The sequence below is a fragment of the Eublepharis macularius genome, chromosome 5, assembly GCF_028583425.1.
Source record: "Eublepharis macularius isolate TG4126 chromosome 5, MPM_Emac_v1.0, whole genome shotgun sequence".
NCBI lineage: Eukaryota > Metazoa > Chordata > Lepidosauria > Squamata > Eublepharidae > Eublepharis > Eublepharis macularius.
In genome coordinates this window covers 108261568-108279922 of record NC_072794.1, presented here as the reverse complement: position 1 = coordinate 108279922, position 18355 = coordinate 108261568, and the positions used below count along the sequence as shown (strand labels likewise).

At 43.1% G+C, this 18355-nt stretch overlaps 1 protein-coding gene across 4 annotated transcripts; it reads left to right on the top strand.

Annotated features, from left to right (window-relative positions):
- Nucleotides 1-2755: 2755 nt before the first annotated feature.
- Nucleotides 2756-17945, top strand: SMIM29 (small integral membrane protein 29). Of its 4 annotated transcripts, XM_054980860.1 has the most exons (6): nt 2763-2804; nt 2968-3066; nt 5931-6102; nt 9743-9768; nt 12068-12173; nt 14266-17945. In XM_054980860.1, the coding sequence occupies exons 3-6, from the start codon at nt 5992-5994 to the stop codon at nt 14326-14328; spliced, it is 306 nt and encodes a 101-aa protein (XP_054836835.1). In that variant the 5' UTR covers nt 2763-2804; nt 2968-3066; nt 5931-5991; the 3' UTR covers nt 14329-17945. The 4 variants fall into 4 exon arrangements, with proteins under 4 accessions (XP_054836836.1, XP_054836835.1, XP_054836837.1 ...); XM_054980861.1 differs by lacking the exon at nt 2968-3066 and having other exon boundaries at nt 2756-2804; XM_054980862.1 differs by lacking the exons at nt 2763-2804; nt 2968-3066 and adding an exon at nt 2820-2967.
- Nucleotides 17946-18355: the final 410 nt, after the last annotated feature.

Below are 18355 nucleotides of genomic sequence, written 5' to 3'. Positions count from 1 at the left end.
CAAAAAAGATTTCAATGTACTTGTGCAAGATTGAAAAACTAAAAGGTGGTCTTATGTTTGTGTATATGTGAACAGATAATTGATTTAAATGCACATTTATTAGCTTTCTGAATGGATTGATGACTATTGACTATGCAGAAAGGCTGATTTACAATCACATTTCAACCTATTTGTCCTTTAGAATGCATGTGTGATTTCAAAAACAAGAATGATTATGTTGTGCAACATATTAAATTTGTTTCTAACATTGTTACTACAAAGACTAAAAAGGTCATTCCTAGTGGTCTCAGCCTGCAAGGGAACTGTGTTTCTCATTTGGTGTTTTGGATGGACTTAGGGGAGTTTCTGTATTTCAGTGAAAGAACAAATAATGGACTGAATACAGCTTATCAGATAATGTGCTATAAACTGACAGCACACTAGCAATAAAATTAAGCTAATTGTCTGCTTACATTCCTCAGACAAAATCAAAAAGAGTCCAGTAGCACCTTTAAGACTAACCAATTTTATTGTAGCATAAGCTTTCGAGAATCAAGTTCTCGTCGTCAGATGCATGGTACAGAAACTGGTCAAATATAGAAGAGGAGGGGGGAGGAGGAGGGGAGGAGAGAGAAGATGCAGTTAGGGGGGGAGGGGGATGTAACCAAAACATTCCTTTGCTAGTAAATGTAAACATCTCCTCTTGGTATGGAGATTAATTGGATTGTGTGAGGCTTCAAAGGAGTTTGCCGTGTCAAAACAACCAGACCATCCAATTCCAATGTAGTGTAAGCCTTCGATAACCACAGCTCTCCCCGCCAGATGCATCTCCCCCCCCCCTCTTCTATATTTGACCAGTTTCTGTACCATGCATCTTAAAGGTGCTACTGGACTCTTTTTGATTTTGCTACCACAGACTAACATGGCTAACTCCTCTGCATCTATTCCTCAGACAATGCATGCAAGATTAGACCTTAATACCATTGCCTGCAGAATTTGCCTTCCACCCTTCTCTCTTTTAAAACTTTGTAACATGCAGTCTGCTGCAGAGTTCTGGAGCTTGGAAGCTGGCACAATGTTTTGTGTAAATTTGTTTGGTTGTAATAAAGGATATTATGCAGATTTTGTTCTTGCTTTTGGATTTTGCACGGATCGGTATAGCTAAACAACTTTTTTTTTCTACATGGGATATCAGCCTTAGCGATTCTGGTAAGCAACCTACATTAATCAAGATCTTTGGGATTTTAAAGGAAATGCAGGCTGGGATGGTGCTTTGGGGAGTACTAGTTTCCTCTTAGTTTTTAGAACAGCATGACAGCAAATTTATCTGCAACAGCTTAAGGTCATACCCTTGCAGCCTGTGATTTTTTAATGCTATATATTTGTTAATTGGAGATGTCTCTCAATTCTTTACATACTTTAAGGTATGTTTGCTAGATGTATTCCAAGTTGAGTGATACATACCTCCCTTTCTTTATTGGTAAGAGAGTGTTCTGGGACCTGCCCATCTTTTCTCCTGTACTGTAGCAATGCAGTCTTATATCATGCTAGTAAATTATTGAATGGAAAATTAAGTAGCATAATCTTTGATTCATTAATTATCTTCTTTACTTTGGCTGCCATCCTGTGTACATTTGGCTAAAAGTGCAACTGAAATTGGTAAGACTTCTTAGTAAACAATACATACCTAGAATTACTTAGAGGTGAGCCCCATTGTTCAGTGGGAATTCTGAAACATTACAATTAATTACAAAGAAAAGTAATTAGAATCCTTTTGTTTTAGGATATGTTAGAGATTCACTAGTATGCCACTAGGGCGCCTTACTCTGGAGTAAAGCCTATTCAAATCAGTGCTGCTCTGGATTCACTATTCAGAACTCGCTGTTGGTATCGCCCCTCAGAAAAGCCGAACTGATGGATTAGGCCTGTTCCGTCAAAATTCATGCTATGTGGAAGTCATGGAGAAGAGAGTTCAGGAAGCTGGTCCAAGTCATTAGTATGTGCTATACCTAACTGGATCTCCTAACGGGCCTAAAATCCATTGAACATGAACATATTAATTTTTAAGGGGGGCTCTATCAACAACCATCTGGCTAATGCAACCATGAACAACTGAACGTCTTACATTAAAAATGTGCAGCTACATTTCAGAGGCCATGGCCGAAAGATAAGCTTCTAGCCTTCATAACTGTGGCTAGAAGCTTTGAAAAAAGCACTTATATTTCAAAGCTATAAAAACGAAAAAGAAGCACGGGCAGATCTATTTTAGAATAAATATCTAGTTTGACTCGTCCCAACTGCTTTTGGCTTTGTATTGAACCTGTACTCGTAAGTCTATTAATAACCTGGTCCCCCAGACGTTTACTCAGAAAATGAACCATTCTTGTTTCAAATGGGACTTGTTCCCTAATTAAGTGCACTAACGGTGCAATACTAAGCAGAGTTACTTTAGTCAAAGCCTATCAGTGTAGATTGGAGGAGTAACTCTACCTAGCATTGCACTGTAAGGCCTTTCTGTGAAAAACGTCTCACGAAAATCAGTAGATTTGCACTTAAGCAAGGTGGGCGGTTCCAAAGAGGATGGAAATAAAGCAGAGGAAGCCCCCAACCGCCGATGCGGTCTTTTCAGTTTGGATTCATACGGCAGGTGGCTGCCCTCTGCTGGCTGCCGCCACCCACAGCATGTTGGTTCACCGGGCTTGCCCAGGGCTGGCTCCGCCCCGCTGGCCTGGGATTGGTCGGGGGTTCCGCCCCGCTGTTGTTCTGCTGTCAGTCACGCGCCTCCTGGCTCTTCCGGGAGGCGGGTGGCGGGGCCGAGGCTGCAGGTGAGGAGGCGCCGGATCGCTGGCTCCGGGGCGCAGGCTGGGGATTGTGCAGTAGAAGCAAAGGGCGCCCTGGCGGAGGCGGTAGAGACTCTCTGGCCGGGAGGGGATGGAGAAAGCGAGGCGTGGAGTATCAAGCTTCTCCTGCCTGCTGCTTCTTTCTCAGGTTCGGGTAAAGCCGTGTGGCCTGGCGGGAGGAGGATGGAGGCATCTGGGGAGTGATTCTGCGGGGAGCGGCTGTCGCAGTCCGTGAGAGCGCCGAAGGGTAAGCTAGGCTTGCGCTTGGAGCAGGAGAACAGGTTTCGAATCCCGCCTCGGGCTGGGTTGGCGAGGGTCAAGGGCGGCAAGCCTGAGCTTTCCCAGCGTCGTATTGCAACCCGGCTTTGACGCGGTTTTTGCAGTACGCAGCCCAATCACGCGCGTGTTTGCTGGGAAGCCGGCTCGCTGGACCAAACGGGGCTTAGTCATAGAGCACTGTGCGCAGAACTGAAGCTGTGCAGCCTGGTTCTGTTGTATGTTTACTTAGAAGTAAGCCCGGTTTATTTAGTGGGGACTACGCGAGTACAGCCCTAGTATGTTGAGGATCGCTCTGTCCGAGGCCTGGAAAGAAGGCTGCTTGCAGGTGCGGAGGGGATGCGTGAGCTGCGCTGCCGTTTGCTTTGAAAGAGGTTACAGTTTTCAACCACGGCCCTGCCATAGGTGGTCACTGGGCCTGCTTCGATGGCTGGTGGAATCTTTTTGTATGAAGAGCTGAGGTGGTTCGTTATGGGAGTCGAGGATGGGCTTTGTTCTTCTGTTCCATAAAATAAGACGGTGAATTTCCTCCTCTTGGTCTTCGTTATTTTATCTTGGCGTCCAGTGAGTCTGTGATGTGGGTGCCCCATGGCAACGAGGTGTATGCTGCCCAGCTAAGCCACTAACTTGGGACTGGGTTCCTTGCTAACTGTAATGTTCGTTCAGGGATGAATTTCTATATTGGGATCCCAGTGAAAACAGTGATGTAAGAGAGGCCTGTAAAATTGCCTAACTGCAAAACAAATACAGGTTTGCTTTTGAAAGGCAAATATTGTTATTCCTAGTACTTCAGGGGAACTTTTTTCAGTCTCTCCCAGAGGGCTTGGAAAAGGAGTGTGGAAAGCCGCTATGGTATACTGGATCACAGTATTGGGCTGCAGAGGCCTTGACTCAAAGCTCTGCTCAGCCAGTATCTTGCAGGGTTGTTGTGAGGGTAAAACAGGGTAATCCTGGGTGTGGCATGCTGTGCTCCTTAAACAAATAGTGGGCTACAAAAGTGATGTGTTATATTTCATGTGCTGAGTACTTTGATGTAGCAGAAGAAATAATTGTATTTGGACAAACATGTAGTTAAGTCTGTCTCTTGCGTGTACACACAAATGCCCAACCCTGGTTTACCTTCCTTCTTTGAAGGGGGCAGGTGATGCTTCTCTATAATTGTGATTCCTGCAGCTGTTGAATTTGCTGAATTTTCCATTATTTCCTTGCCTTCCTATCGGTTCCCAAATCCAATCCCATCTTTCCTGTTTATTTAATATGTTTTAGCTTATTCCTTCTGTCCTTCCTCAGTAAGTTGCAGTCAAAATGTAAGATTTTTCCCTGCATTAGTTTTGCAGCCCTGCTGCTGTTTTTGTCCCTTTGATCTTTTAACTCCTCAGATGGGTGGGTGCACAGTGAAGGCGATCTGCTTAAGTGTGTTCTTTTTCTCAGCCTTGAGCACAGCGCTCTGATCCTTGCAGCCATTTTTGTCAGAAGCAAACCAGTAGCAAAGAACTGTTATTTTTTATATTGGCCCCATTCAGTTGCCTTTTGTGCTGGTATGAGTGTACAATGAGATGCAGAGAGTTTCACAAAGTCATATACAAAGCCTGCAGTTAGCTGCTTGTCTAATAGTTCAGGGTGACCAGCCCTTCCTTATAGAAGGGAGTAACTTGTCAGATATCCTGCTCAAGCCACCCTGTGAAGCATGGGTACATGTAGATGGCAGATAAGATTTTTCTAATAGTTATATTCTTGTCTGATAGGAGAAAGGAGACTGGTCTTCAACAGCAGTTTTGAACATCTTTCTTGCGGAAATGTATGGAATTTGCCCCAAATGCCTGCCTTAAGATTTTATATGCTCAAGTTTTAAAAGAGTTGAAAAGACTGAAAGAAAAGTGTGGTTGGGGTTGGGGGCGGGGGCAGTTCATGTGGGACTTGTGCTACCAGACTTCCTCATTACTTATGCAGCTACAAATTAGATGATATAATGTCCTGTGGTTTGGCTGTGTCTAGGAGGGTGGTGTCTAAAGGAGTTGGTCACAAGGAAATTTCACCCGCTCCTGTCTTAAGAGCTCCCTGCTTTCTCCTTCTTATCCAAGACATGATGCCTCATCTTTAAATAAAAATCACATGGGAAGTGGGACACTTAAAAAAAAATGCCAGTCACTTAGCATCAGGAAAATATTCTCTCAAATTATTGTACTCCTTTTGAATATAAATTGGAATTGCAAATTCTCTAAATCTAGCCTAAAAATGTTATACTTTTCTTTTGACCTGAAATAGGTCTTCCAGTTTAGGTTAGTAGGAGGGGCATCATATTAGGGTAATAACGTTTCAAAGAACCATGCTTTGAAGAAGAAATCCAGGCAGATGGGAGGGGGGGCTGCTGCTTTTACCCCTTGAGAAAGCACCTAAGGAGCTTCTTAGGGATGGCTTAGTGGTAAGTGGAACAGAATGCCAGGACTGCTGTCTTTTCTTTTTTCTCCTGCTTTGTGTTGGAAGTGCTTCTTCAGAATTAAACCTGTTTATTAGAGAAACAGTAAAGAATTTTTTTTCTCACTTACTAAACTTTCTCTCTCTCTGGTCTTCTGTGGGTCTGGTCTCCTGGTTAAATAAATACCACTGAAATGAGTTTTGTTCCCCAGAACTCTAGCAATGAATCCTGTGTGAGCAAGGACATGTGACTGGCTTATGCTTCATGTGCCTGTGATTTCTGTGGCCCTGTCATGTACAGCTACTGTTAGCATAGGGGGGTGGGGGAGAATGCAAAAGGGGAATGGATTATGGGAGCTGGTTGAAACAAAGAATACGTGTTTTAATCTTAAACACTTTATGTTTGTTACTGTGAGGCAGATTTCCTGATGAAGACAGAAGCTCCTTCGGTGGTCTGGTTCGAGCAACCGTTTCCTATGCCATGAGTAACGCTACCCTGCCCACCTCCCCTGAGCCGACCAGTGACTCTTTGGTGGGCTATGTTCTGGTGCCATTTTTTCTTATCACTGTGGTTGGGATCATCATGGCTGTGGTGAGTGACTTGCTTTAGGTTGGAGTTTAAACTCTGCACCTTACTAGAATAAGAGAATATATAGCATTAATGTTTTCTTGGAAGGATAAATAAAAGGTAATGATAAACAGAAGTGAAATAAGATTTTTTTCTTTCTCCTTTTTAAAGATAAGGAACAGAAATGGGTTAGAATCTTCTATAGTACTCTACGTCTATACTAAAGGCTATGATAATCAGTTACATTAAGTAATAAGTAGTGTTATTGTTAATAACTGTTGTTAAAAATGGAAAGGATAAATTGGAGCAATAATGAAATAATGAGTCTTTTATTATTAAATTACAAACAGGAATAGGTTTGAAATCTGTATGTGTAGTACAGATGGGAAAATATATACTAATTAGGCTTAACTATTATATTGATTACTACTCTAAGAGCCACGTGGCGCAGAGTGGTAAGCTGAAGTACTGCAGTCCAAGCTCTGCTCATGACCTGAGTTCAATCCCGGCGGAAGCTGGGTTCAGGTAGCCGGCTCAAGGTTGACTCAGCCTTCCATCCTTCCGAGGTCGGTAAAATGAGTACCCAGTTTCCTGGGGGTAAAGTGTAGATGACTGGGGAAGGCAATGGCAAACCACCCCGTAAAAAGTCTGCCAAGAAAACGTCGTGATGCGGCGTCCCCCCCATGGGTCAGTAATGACTTGGTGCTTGCACAGGGGCCTACCTTTACCTTTATACTCTAATATTGATAAAGGGCATGATTTTTGCACTTTGTATTTTAACAACTCTTGTAGCACACAGTTTTATATTTGTCTTGATTCTCCTCCTTCCCTTTTCCCCCTGTACTTCCTTTATGCTTTAATAAAAATTAAATAGTTTTCTTGGAAGGAACAGAGATTTGCATAGGAATCCCTGGTAGTCTGCTCAGGTAACACTTTCTGATTCAGATTATTGTGTTGGACAAATTCCTGTTGTCGTAGTTGATGCTTGGATGCAGCAGTATGTCATTTTCAAAGCTTTGTTCCAGACAAGAGTAAGCACCATATGGAATGATGTGACACCTGCAATTAAGGTTTCTGAGTTGCTTGACTTGTTGCTACCTGTTCTGTGGCTAGAGGAACAGTTTATTCCAAGAGAGATGGGAGAATGCTGAACAATTGTTTAAGGAGACGTCCTTAGTTCACTCCTTGGGTCTGATGAAGCTCCTCTAGATTAATTTCTGTGTTCTCTTCCTTCTAGGAGCACTTTCTTTGCAAATGATTTCTCTCCTGTTATGCAGGAAGAGAGGCTTTTGGGTCCTAGATTAATATCTCCTTCTCCACTGCCCCCCCTGTAATACAAATAGTTATTTATGCAAAAGGGGCATAATTGGATAGAACCGACTTTGATGACATTGGCGAGAGGTGCGTGACTATAGCAAACTTGACCAGTACTGGCATCAGTGAGAGAGTTACATTGACTATTAAGCTAGTTTTAGAAAGATCTCATGATGCTGATGTCTGATTTTTTTCCTAATGAGATTTTGCAATGAAACTGAGAGTTAGTCTGGTGCAGTGGTTACTGTCAGGCTAGGATCTGGCCTGGGTTTGAATCCCCTCTCTTCCCTGAAGCTTGCTGGCTGATCTTGAGTTAGTCGCTGTCAGCCTAGTTTATGTCTCAAGGTTGTTGAGAGGGTAAAAAGCAAAGGGGGGAACTATGGTTGCCATCCAGAGCTTCTTGGGGAGAGAGAACAAAATGGAATGCACAGGTTTTTGTAGTGGGTTTGTTTTTTACTGCTCTGCTTGTGAGAGCAAATGTGGTTGTAATGATAAAATGTAATCACTGATCTTAGGAGACCTGTGTTCAAATCCACATTCAACCCATGAAGCTTCTGGGTGATCTTGGAATAGTCCTCCTCACTGCCTAGCTTACCTGAAGGTAACATGAAAGGAAGAGATATCTTTGTACACCAGCCTGAGTACCTTGGGAGGAAGGGTGGAATAAAAGTGTAAAGATAGGTTGTACAGAATTTAATTGTGATTTTCCATTTAAAGTATGTAGATGTAGCATGTGAGTAAGTATTAGGCCCCTTTTCCTGCATACCTTAAATGGGAAAGCTACATTTGAGTGCAGTATCTGTAATTTGTGTCTTATATATACATTTTGTATTTGGGTGCTTGTGAGAAGTATTCTGGAGTAATGGCCATTTTTCTTCACAGAGGCAATTTCTGCTCTGGGTTACACAGTGGGTCACAGACAAACTCGCCCTTTTACTGCATTAAATTCATCCCTTGTGACTGTCATTACTCCCAGAAACTGCATCCAAAGTGAGCAGATTTCCTGCTGGACTGGTGCCTAGCCCACAAAAGTGATGCCAAAATGTGATCTTGGTTCCAATGAAAAGGCCAAGGAAATGGTACCTGCAGCTTTTCTCAAGATTTTTGCTGCTTTTCCGACATGAGGGGCAGAAAAGCATCACATCCCTCATGCCCGAAAAGTGCTCTGCACACACCTGGTAAGCTAGTATCTAGTAAAAACTGCAGTCAGAATTACACCTGTGGATGGAGTAATGTAGGAACTGCCTTTTCTATTGCCGATATGTATGGCACCATTACTCCCACTTTTTGTTCCATCCTTCATTTCTTGTAAGGAGTATCATGTGGGGTTCCACAGTGCACAGTCCTATTCTCTGTGCTGTTCAACCTCTACATAAAGCCTTTAGGACAAATAATTCACTGTTTTGGGGCTGGCTGTCATCGATATGCTGAAAGCACCCAGCTCCGTCTCCTTACCTTAATCTCCTGGTGATGTGATAAAGGTCCAGAATTGCTGCCTGTCCACTGTGGTTAAATGGCTAAGAGTAAACAAATTGAAACATCCTGGAAAGACAGAGGTCATGCTGGTTGAGGAGGTGGAGATCTTGATGGATGTTATGCTCCCTATCTTTGGGGTTTATCTGACCCTGCTGTCTCATTTAAGAGCCTAAGGGGTCACACTAGATCCAACATTACTGCTGGAAAAGCATGTTAATGCAGCTGCAAAAAATACTTTCTTCCAACTCAGTTTAGCCCTGTGTCTGTGAGACTGCCTCTCCCCCTATGTTCCCCTTTGCTCATCTGGACAGGGTCTTCTGCAGGTGCCTCCCCACTAATGGGGAAGCTCAACAACTGCCCATACACTTGCATTCTCTTTTGTGCCCCTCCCACCTAAGGATTGGCCTGCCTGATGAGGTCAGGAAGAATCCCACTCTCCTGGCATTCTAGAAACTATGCAAACCCGAATTACTCAGGAGAGCATTCTTACGCAGGTAGTAGGGCGGTACTTTGATGGAATGGCCCAGAAAGATGTTTTAAAGATGGGGAAGGGACTTGGGTCTATACCACTGTGTATAGTATATATTACCTGTTGTTGTATGTATTATCCTGCATTGTAATTTCTGCATCATTTAATGTGTCATGTTAATGCTTGTGCTTTGCTTTGTTTCAGCTTTTTCTCAGATATCAACTTGGTCTCAGATTTCTGCAGTCCCTAACCCTATTAAATTGCATTTTGGATATCCCCTCCTATTGATTGTATTGACTTACCCAGTGTAATCTGCCTTGAATCTCAGTGAGAAAGGTGGACTATAAATCCACAGATTATATCTTTTTTGTTGCTCACAGTTGTTTTCTTCTTTTCATACTGCAGATGATGTATATTCAGAAGAAGAGGAGGTAAGAGCCTGTGCTGGGAGAATAGTTGCATGTGGTTGGACGTGGGGAGTTCTGGTCACATGGCTCTTCAGAACCAACTTTACTGGTAGAGAATAGCTTTTGAGTCATCATAAGAACACAGGAGCTTTTGTACCCTGCTATCAGCTGTATACTTAGACTGTTATGTCAGTGTTTATGCTTTGTACAGTCCATTAGGTAATATGAGGAAGAATAATAAGAATTATTATTAGGGCTGAGGGGGACAGTGCTAATGAGCATCTAACAAATTTTGCTTTTGGCCATTGGAAAATTGCTTCTGGAAATGGGGCAGGGAGTAGCTTTCATTGGGAGAGAAAACACTTTCCAAGCATACTAGCCTCTATCTTCCTTCTTTATATAAAAGATAATCCTTCAGTTTAGTGTCAGGATTTCTTACCAAAAAGTTTAAGAACGAACTTTCAAATGAATTTGAGAAGTTCTGCAGTGTGAGGCTGTATCTTTACCAGGTTTGTAAATAGCCCACTCCTCCGGTTGTGTTGGATGAGCAAGAATCTCGGGAAGAAGCAGGGGAAATGTTATAGCATTTGGGGGTGTGTTGTGGGCTGCAAATTGTTTACAGGGGTATGCATGAGTGGACAGGCTAGTAAGTATCATATTTACTTGAAAAGAAGACAGTCCTGAAGTAAGATGATCTTCCTGAAAAAAGTTGTACACAAAAGGCCTGTTATTACTGTGCATAATTAACTTGTAAGATACCTCTTGACCATGCGTTTGGGGAAAAGTCTATTCTTCTTCTCAGGTAAATAGTTTGTTGAGTCACTTTCAAGGCCTAATTTCAGGGCTCTTTGCTTCTTTGTATTTATGTTCTCACTCTTTATACTGCGAAGTGGAGATCTTGTCTAAACTTCCAGAACCTACCCTTGAAGCACCATTTGTGCACCTTGATAGACATAAGAATATTTCACGTGATGTAGCTTGTTACGGAGTATTTTCACACTGCATGGTTCATTCTGGGGGATGCATCTTGGCTTCAAATAAAAATATACATTGGTTTATCTTTACTTTAAAATACCAGTTGACCTACTAATAGTAATGGCCTTTTTTAACACAAAGAACGAATGTTGTTACTGGTGAAGCAGTAGGTTGTTAGATACGAGTTGGGCTTCTCTGAATAGACACCTAATTCTATATTACCACTAGGAAAAGGGGGTGGGTGGGCTTTAATGTTCAGGCTAAATATTGAGAAGAATTTTATTCTGAGAAACAACTATATATAACCCTGTCAAGGTGGAAGGTTATGACCACCATTTGTCATAATGTGATGGAGTTGCATGGCTGCTGGCCTCGTCCTGATTTCTCACACTCAAAGTGAGGTAACTCATTATACTGGGTTTGTGGCAAACTGTTTGTCCTATAAACCAGAGTTCCAAAGGGGGGCTTGTTCCTAGTTTGGAATTCTGCTTTTCAGGGCAAGTATAAACTAATTGGAATTGTGAACTAGAGTTTGCCCTAAAACTAATAAATTACCTTGCCAAATGTGGAGAAGGAAGAAGCAGAAAGCTTTTTCCAAGGCTCATGCACATCCCAGTGAATCATAAGTTTGCTATTATATCTGAGCCAAGCCAGTTTGTGTGTACTTGGAGATAAACTGTGCTATCTGACCCACTGGGGGAAAAAAAGATAGTCTGAACATTCTGTGGTTGGTTTGTGATAACTAAATGATCGAAAGTCCTGGCCTGAGTGCATTGTGGATGAATTGGGCCTCCAATGTGTAAAAAATGTCATTTTTATACAATGCACTCAAAGTTGTCAGAGGTTACAAGGTTAATACTAGAGAGTGCAGAGGGACTTGTTACACTTTTTGAGGAACCGGAAAGGTCTTTGCTTTATAACTATATTCTTTTGTATATTGGTGGAATCTTGCAAATAACACTTAACAATCAGAGCGTGCATAACAACAACAGTATGCTTATCTACCGCCCTTCTGGACAAATTAGTGCCCACTCACTAGTGAACAAAGTCAATGTTATCATTATCCCCACAGTAGAGCATGGGAGCTGGAGCTGAGAGGAGTAGCTTACCCAAGGCCACCTGCAGAGCTCATGGCAGTAGTGGGAGTTGAATCAACAGAGTGCTGATTCGCAGCCAAACCACTTAACCACTATACAAAAGCAGCTGCATGTTTCAGGTCAATTCCAAGTTAAGATATTTGAGGTTGTCTTAGAGAAGTGGCGTCTGTTTACAAGAAGGCAACCCTAGGCTGTAACCTGACAAGGGCTGCATGTCAGAAGGGTGTCACATCTGCCTTTCTGCCTCTCAGGTATGACCGACTACGTCATCACTTGCTGCCAATGTATAGCTACGATCCTGCGGAGGAACTGCATGAAGCAGAACAGGAGCTCTTGGTGGAGCCAGAGGACACAAAAGTGAGCTTCCTTGTGACCTGTTCTCATGTCATGTCAAATTACTTATGTTTTGTTTCATCATTGTATGAGCTTGGCATAGGATTTGTGCTTGCTTTCAAATATCTGCAATCCATACCCCCATTGTATTATTTATTGAACATCCCAGCCATTGTTTGTTGATTTATACTGTGTAGTAATAATAACAACAACAACAATAACATTCGATTTACATATCGCCCTTCAGGACAACTTAATGCCCACTCAGAGCGGTTTACAAAGTATGTCATTATTATCCCCCTGTGAGGTGGGTGGGGCTGAGAGAGCTATGGAAGAGCTGTGACTGACCCAAGGTCACCCAGTTGGCTTCAAGCAGAGGAGTGGGGAATCAAACCTGGCTCTCCAGATTAGAGTCCCATGCTCTTAACCACTACACCAAACTGGCTCTTAATCCACCTTGAGTCTCAGTAAGAAAGGCAGCCCCCCCACCCCCCATGGCTGCATCAAGAGCAGTTTTCTGGGCATCTGTCTCCATAGCAGGCAGCTGCTGCCGCTGATCCCCCCCCCCCCAGCAAGCTTCACTTGCAGAGGCTGGTGTTTGGGAGGGTTCAGGTGAGGTGGGCAGCTGGCACAAATCAGCAAGCCCCACTTCTTTCTTACCTGTCAGTGCTCTCTTGGCCCTTCCCAAGCTGAGACTTCAGAGTCAAATAACCTGCAAGGGGACTTGGGTGGTTGTTGTTAATCAGACATTCTGGACTTTGCTCTTCTTCCCGTAAGCAAGTGCAAAGTGCTCCTAATTTTCTGCTAAGTCCTCCCCAGCGCATTCATGACCCCCCACACTGTGAGTACCCACTCTCCCGCCTCACTCACAAAGTCCCTGTGGCAGGAGGCTGCTGGGCAGAGCCTCTCGCTGCCGCCCACTTACCTGAGTTCATGAGTGGTGCAGCCAGAGGTTATGTAGGGTGCACGGGGATGGGGCTCCCCACCCTGGAAGCACATGCAGATTGGTCCTCTTGGTAGTTGCCATCCTATGCCTCATTCGGGCCGCGTGTGCGGGACTGAGTGCTGGGAGGGTGGCCCGAGTTTTCCTGTTCAATGGGCAACTATGGGTTATGTCTCCTTTTTTCGTGGTGTAACTTGCTGCCGCTGCAGGATACATTCCTGGGCCTGGGGCAGCTTAGGAAGCTGACTAACTTGTGGCCCGCCCCCTGCCCCGCCCCCTCCAGCGCCGGTGTGGGAACTTGCGCCTCCTGCTTCTGCCCGGCCGCCAAGTGTGTGCCTGCTACTCACACTTATGCCCTCACAAGACTTAGTTTTCTCCCTGTGCACTTTCTACTCCCCCCCCCTTTTAGGTTTGGGCTGTTATTAAAGTAACTTGATAAGAAGATAAAGCACAGGGAAATAATTAACTAAAATAGTTGGTATTAAAGTATGTATGTCTAAGTAACTAAGGAGAGGGAAGGAGAGCTTTTACACCATTATGTTTTATTATTACATATTCTGATTGTTTCTTTCTATTAGTTTAATCTAATTTTAAATGTAGTGCTTGTAAAAGTTATTATGCACTTTCTGTTGCTATATCTTTACTTTTTAAATAAAATTTCTCTATAAAAAAAAGGTCAGAAAACTAGAACATGCTGCCCACAGACTGGTAATTGTGTATGCATGGCCTTTCCTGTTTCCACTACATTTACAGAGACAGAGTTTAATTAATAATAGCTGACCTGGGCTGCTTCCACATGGAGGTTTTCCTTCATGACATGCTCCGTTTGACCTTGCCAGGTCTAAATAGTTTTCCTCTACCATCCAAATGTTATATAGTCTTTCCCCTTCCTACTCCTTAGTAAGTGGTTCCATTGATTCAGTCCTCAGTAAGTTACAACTGTTTGAGGAACTGGGGATTGTGTTAGCAAAGAAATGTGCATAGCTTTTATGGGTGTGATCAGTGCATGCTGCATGCATTAACATTGAGCCTGACTTTTGCTGGGCATTTAAAATCAGAAATGAGTGGGCATTGTCTGCCCCTTTTGAGGATTATGTAATTAATTGTGACTTGTTTTTAAAAATGTGAACATGGTTTAACCTTTGCAGTGTGTGTGCTTGTTGCATGCTACAGGTGATGCGAGGTTGGGGAGGATACCAGCCCTACCGTGCTTCGCTTACGGATGTGAAGGCTTAATGCAACTTCAAAATTGACAACAGGGCTTGGAGCGGATGAACTCGTCTATATGGTACACGTGTTGACTTGAAGGGCTCCCAATGCCAACGACTTTGAACCTGCTGCGTTTGTTTTCCACTTCAACACTGTACCCCTTTGCCTTGGTTCCTGGTGCAAGAAGGCGAGCAAGTGCCTGCCTTGCAGTGTGTCAACCAGGTGCCACTGAGCTCTTGGTGCCAGAGAGGGCAGTCTAGGAAGCTGGTGTCTTGCATGGTTGGGTTTGGAACAGTTCTACTAGACATGACAACACCTCCTCTTGGTTTACAGGGGAGATGCTGCCACTTCAGGGAAATACCTCTGGATAGCTCTTACAGTAAGGGCTGAAGATCTCAAAGGCTAAGCTCCCTTCTCCCCGTGACCTCCCCTCCACTTTGTGCAAAAAGCAGCATCCAAGCTGCAGCTGCAAAAACATCATAATGCATTTGCTAGTTGCCCCTGTGCCCCATCTGCTGCCTACTTAACATGTGCTCATAATGGGCGTTACCACTTAGCTGTTGGGTTCCCAGGCTGTGCCCCTTTATGGATCCAAGGAAAGCAAATGGTGAAGTTGCCTGGCTAAAACTCTTGGGTGAAGCCATTTAATGTTCTTCTCTGTACAGTTCCAGAACAGTGAGGAGGGCCAAGAAGCACATGCAGTGAGCATTGTATGCATGCCCGGCTGCCAGAAAGGGCCTTAAATATATTTGTGAGGAGGAGTTTCTTTCAGCAAGGTGCTTCTTTCTATGATGATGATTTTTGTATTTGATGGGAACATTTTGTAAATAAAATAAGACATGAGCAGGAGCAGCTCTGGTGAAAGTGTAAACTGGTTTTTTTAAATGTGAAATGCTGTCTTTTATGAGTCTAGCTCATTAAAGTTAACCCAGTTGTGGCATTCTAAGGAAATGTTGAGCCGTTTTGACTTTTCTGAAGAAGAATGGTTCCCGATGCAGGGGCAGGAGCCCATAAAGGAATATGAATTGCTTGCATGTCAGGAGGGAGCTGGACTGGTGATTTGGGCAAAAACATGTATTGGGACTGTTCTGTTTGCCTTTGGTTTCTCTACTTGTTCTTCCCAATGTGAAAGAGTATCACCTTTTGGGAGAAAGCAGTCTTGCTGCATTGTGCCCTACAAGACTTGTCTGATTGTTTGTTCTAGGTACTGGCTGACAGCCATCAAAGCCTGGCTGTGGAAATAAGACGGCTCTAGTTGGCATGAAACCAATAGATTAATGAGGGGATACTTGTAAGACAGGCCGCAGCCGTTGCCTCTCTGCTGTGCTACAGAACACATAGGACTAATATATTCAAACCAGTGTAGTGAATATGTAGGTTGAGTTCAGCTGAGCTATCGCACAGGGAATGATCTCATTCTGCTGAGCTACTCATAATTCAACTTGATTTCTAGAACACAATTCCTAGTGTTTAAGCTGCCCTGCCTTTGCTATTGTGCTATAAAGGCTGATGCTTCAGGCAAGATTAAACATTGAAGAGTAGTCTATCGTTGGCTCAGCTGCCCAGTACCAGCCACGTCTGCACATCAGAAAGTGGAATCGGACAGCCCACCTGGGTTGCAGAATAAAGAACTTCTTAAAGCTTCCATGGCAGAGGAAGGATTTGGACCTAGATCTCGCAGCTCCTAGTCTGACATTCTAAGCACTGTGGGCTTTTCTGCATGGGCAATTTACTCAACAACAACAAAGTTTATTAGCCAGAGGCCATCACATTCTCGAAATCAATTCAAAATTACACAATTGCACATCAGCAAGACACACGCCATTTTAAAATAAGTATTTAAAAGGTACATATTTCCACAAGTTACCAATTTACTCCTTTCTTTTTGAGTATTTGGTTTGGCCACCTACCTTTCTGCATATTTAATCGCAGCATACAGTTGGTATGGTGTTAACTTTTCATCTGCACCCTCATGAAATAAAGAGGATTAGGGGAGGCGGGAGAGGGGGCAGTGTCATAATTGAGGTCGCTGTTGGCATCACGTTACCACCTTTTTATTTTCACACTTTGTGGCCACTCATTTCAGGTTTCGTGGTTTCTGCTGTGTGCCAAGCAGTTGGTGCTGGGCAGACATTGCAAAATACACACTGAAAAGGCTGTGAAATAGGAATGGTGCTGTTTTACCTCTTGGAGAAAGTTCAAAGATGGCACCTAGCATTAAGGCACTGTGATTGGTTATTACAGATCACAGCCTCAACACATTGGCTACACTTTCTTTCTTAAGCGATTCTCTTCTCTAAATGCATACCTGGTAGCAGCAATGTAAAGTAAACCAAAAGAGAACTGAAAGCTCTCGAAAGAAAAACCAACTTGGTGCGGATGCAATGATCACACAAAACAACCCCAAACACAGAGCAGCTAGAGAGAGCTAATCTTTGAAAACTTTAAACGCAATCTATGTAATCAGAACACTAAGTAACCCTGTCATTATATTGGTTTTTCAAAAAATTACTTGCGTCTTCAAGACACACCACAGCCATGCTCTGACTGTTGACATTTTCGTTAATGCTTGGTGCCCCTTTCATGACATATGGGATAAGGGATAGCACATGTGGCCCTGTGTTTTACAGTCCAGGCCAATGTAGGGAAGGGAATAATTCACATAATGCAATAATGTTAAAATACTGTAATAGTATTAAGTGGATTGAAAAGTGAGGGAGGAGTGAACAGAGGGAGGACAGGAAAAACAGTAAGAAAATTCTGCATGATAGAGCTGAGTCCAAACTGCCTTGAAAAAAAATGTTGGGGGGAGGGGGAAGTAGTCACAGAAAATTAGAAAAGAAGCCCTGAAAACACCACATTGAAATCTGAAAGGGGAGGTAAAAATGTAGAATTCACCAGAAAAACCAAAGCAGTACAGAGGCAGAACCAGTGAAAATTGCTTATGTGGAAAGTCCCTATGCTACACTGGTTTTGCAAAGCCGTATCATTAAGCCTTCATGCATTCGTTACAAATCAAGAGTTGGTGACTTGATTCTGTTCTTCCTTGCTGACAAGTCTAGCTTTATTGAACTGAAAGTCTAAGCTACCTGCTGTGTCTTTCTCCGTTTTGTCATTACAGAGAATAAAACTATAGGAAAATATCAGGGTCCTTAAGCACTTTTCTTAAAGCAAATTAGTCACAACATCCACAGGCACTACCAGGTTCTCTTGTGGTACTGTATTCTACTTTCTTTTCCCAACAAAGGGAAAAGTACAGAAATGAAAACAGACCAGCCAATCTTTGTCTTTGATCCTTAGAATCCATAGCCCAAGTTAAAAGAAGTGATCTTGGTTCCCCTCCTAGACTGTCAGGGGGCACAGCAGTAATTTGACTAACTTGTATCATTAGAAGCACAGTTTGCAACACTGGAGCTTGTTCACCACTTCATCTTCTGTGAAACTATTGAAGGTACTGGAGCCAGACTGGATTTATGGACTGCATAGCCATATCTTTTTAAATCTAGACCTTTTCAATTAATTACTTTTAATTTCAACAGGAACTGGTTCTAGCCCTCTTCACTTTCAAGAAGCGCAAGCATGCTCTTTAACAAAGTATTTCTAATCAGATCTCATTGTATCCTCCAGAGCTTCAATGGCACAGGAGAGGCAGAAAACTAGATAGAGCAGCAAAATCCAAAACATGGGCTGCTTAACTCCTATAGTAGATGGGGATGTAGAATTTAAAATAGGAGGGTTGCTGAACTTCCCTCCTTGCTAGTATTTTTCTGAAAGTTGGTTGTTCCATGTCAGTTTTTCCTAATCAAAATTATTTCCGGTCTGCGTTCCATTGGCTAGCAGGGAAGAAACTATTGAGGTTGAGGGAGGGGGAGAGCTGGGAAGACAATACCCACCCACAGAGTTAGGTTCTAAAAGGACTTCTCTCCACCCACCTTGGTATGGATTTGACAGCCATTCTGCTCCTAGTGCACACATCTATTTCTAGATCCAGACCACCTTGGAAACAAGTAAAAATAATAATGATCCTCAGTGTTCGTCTCGCAAGCTTTTATAG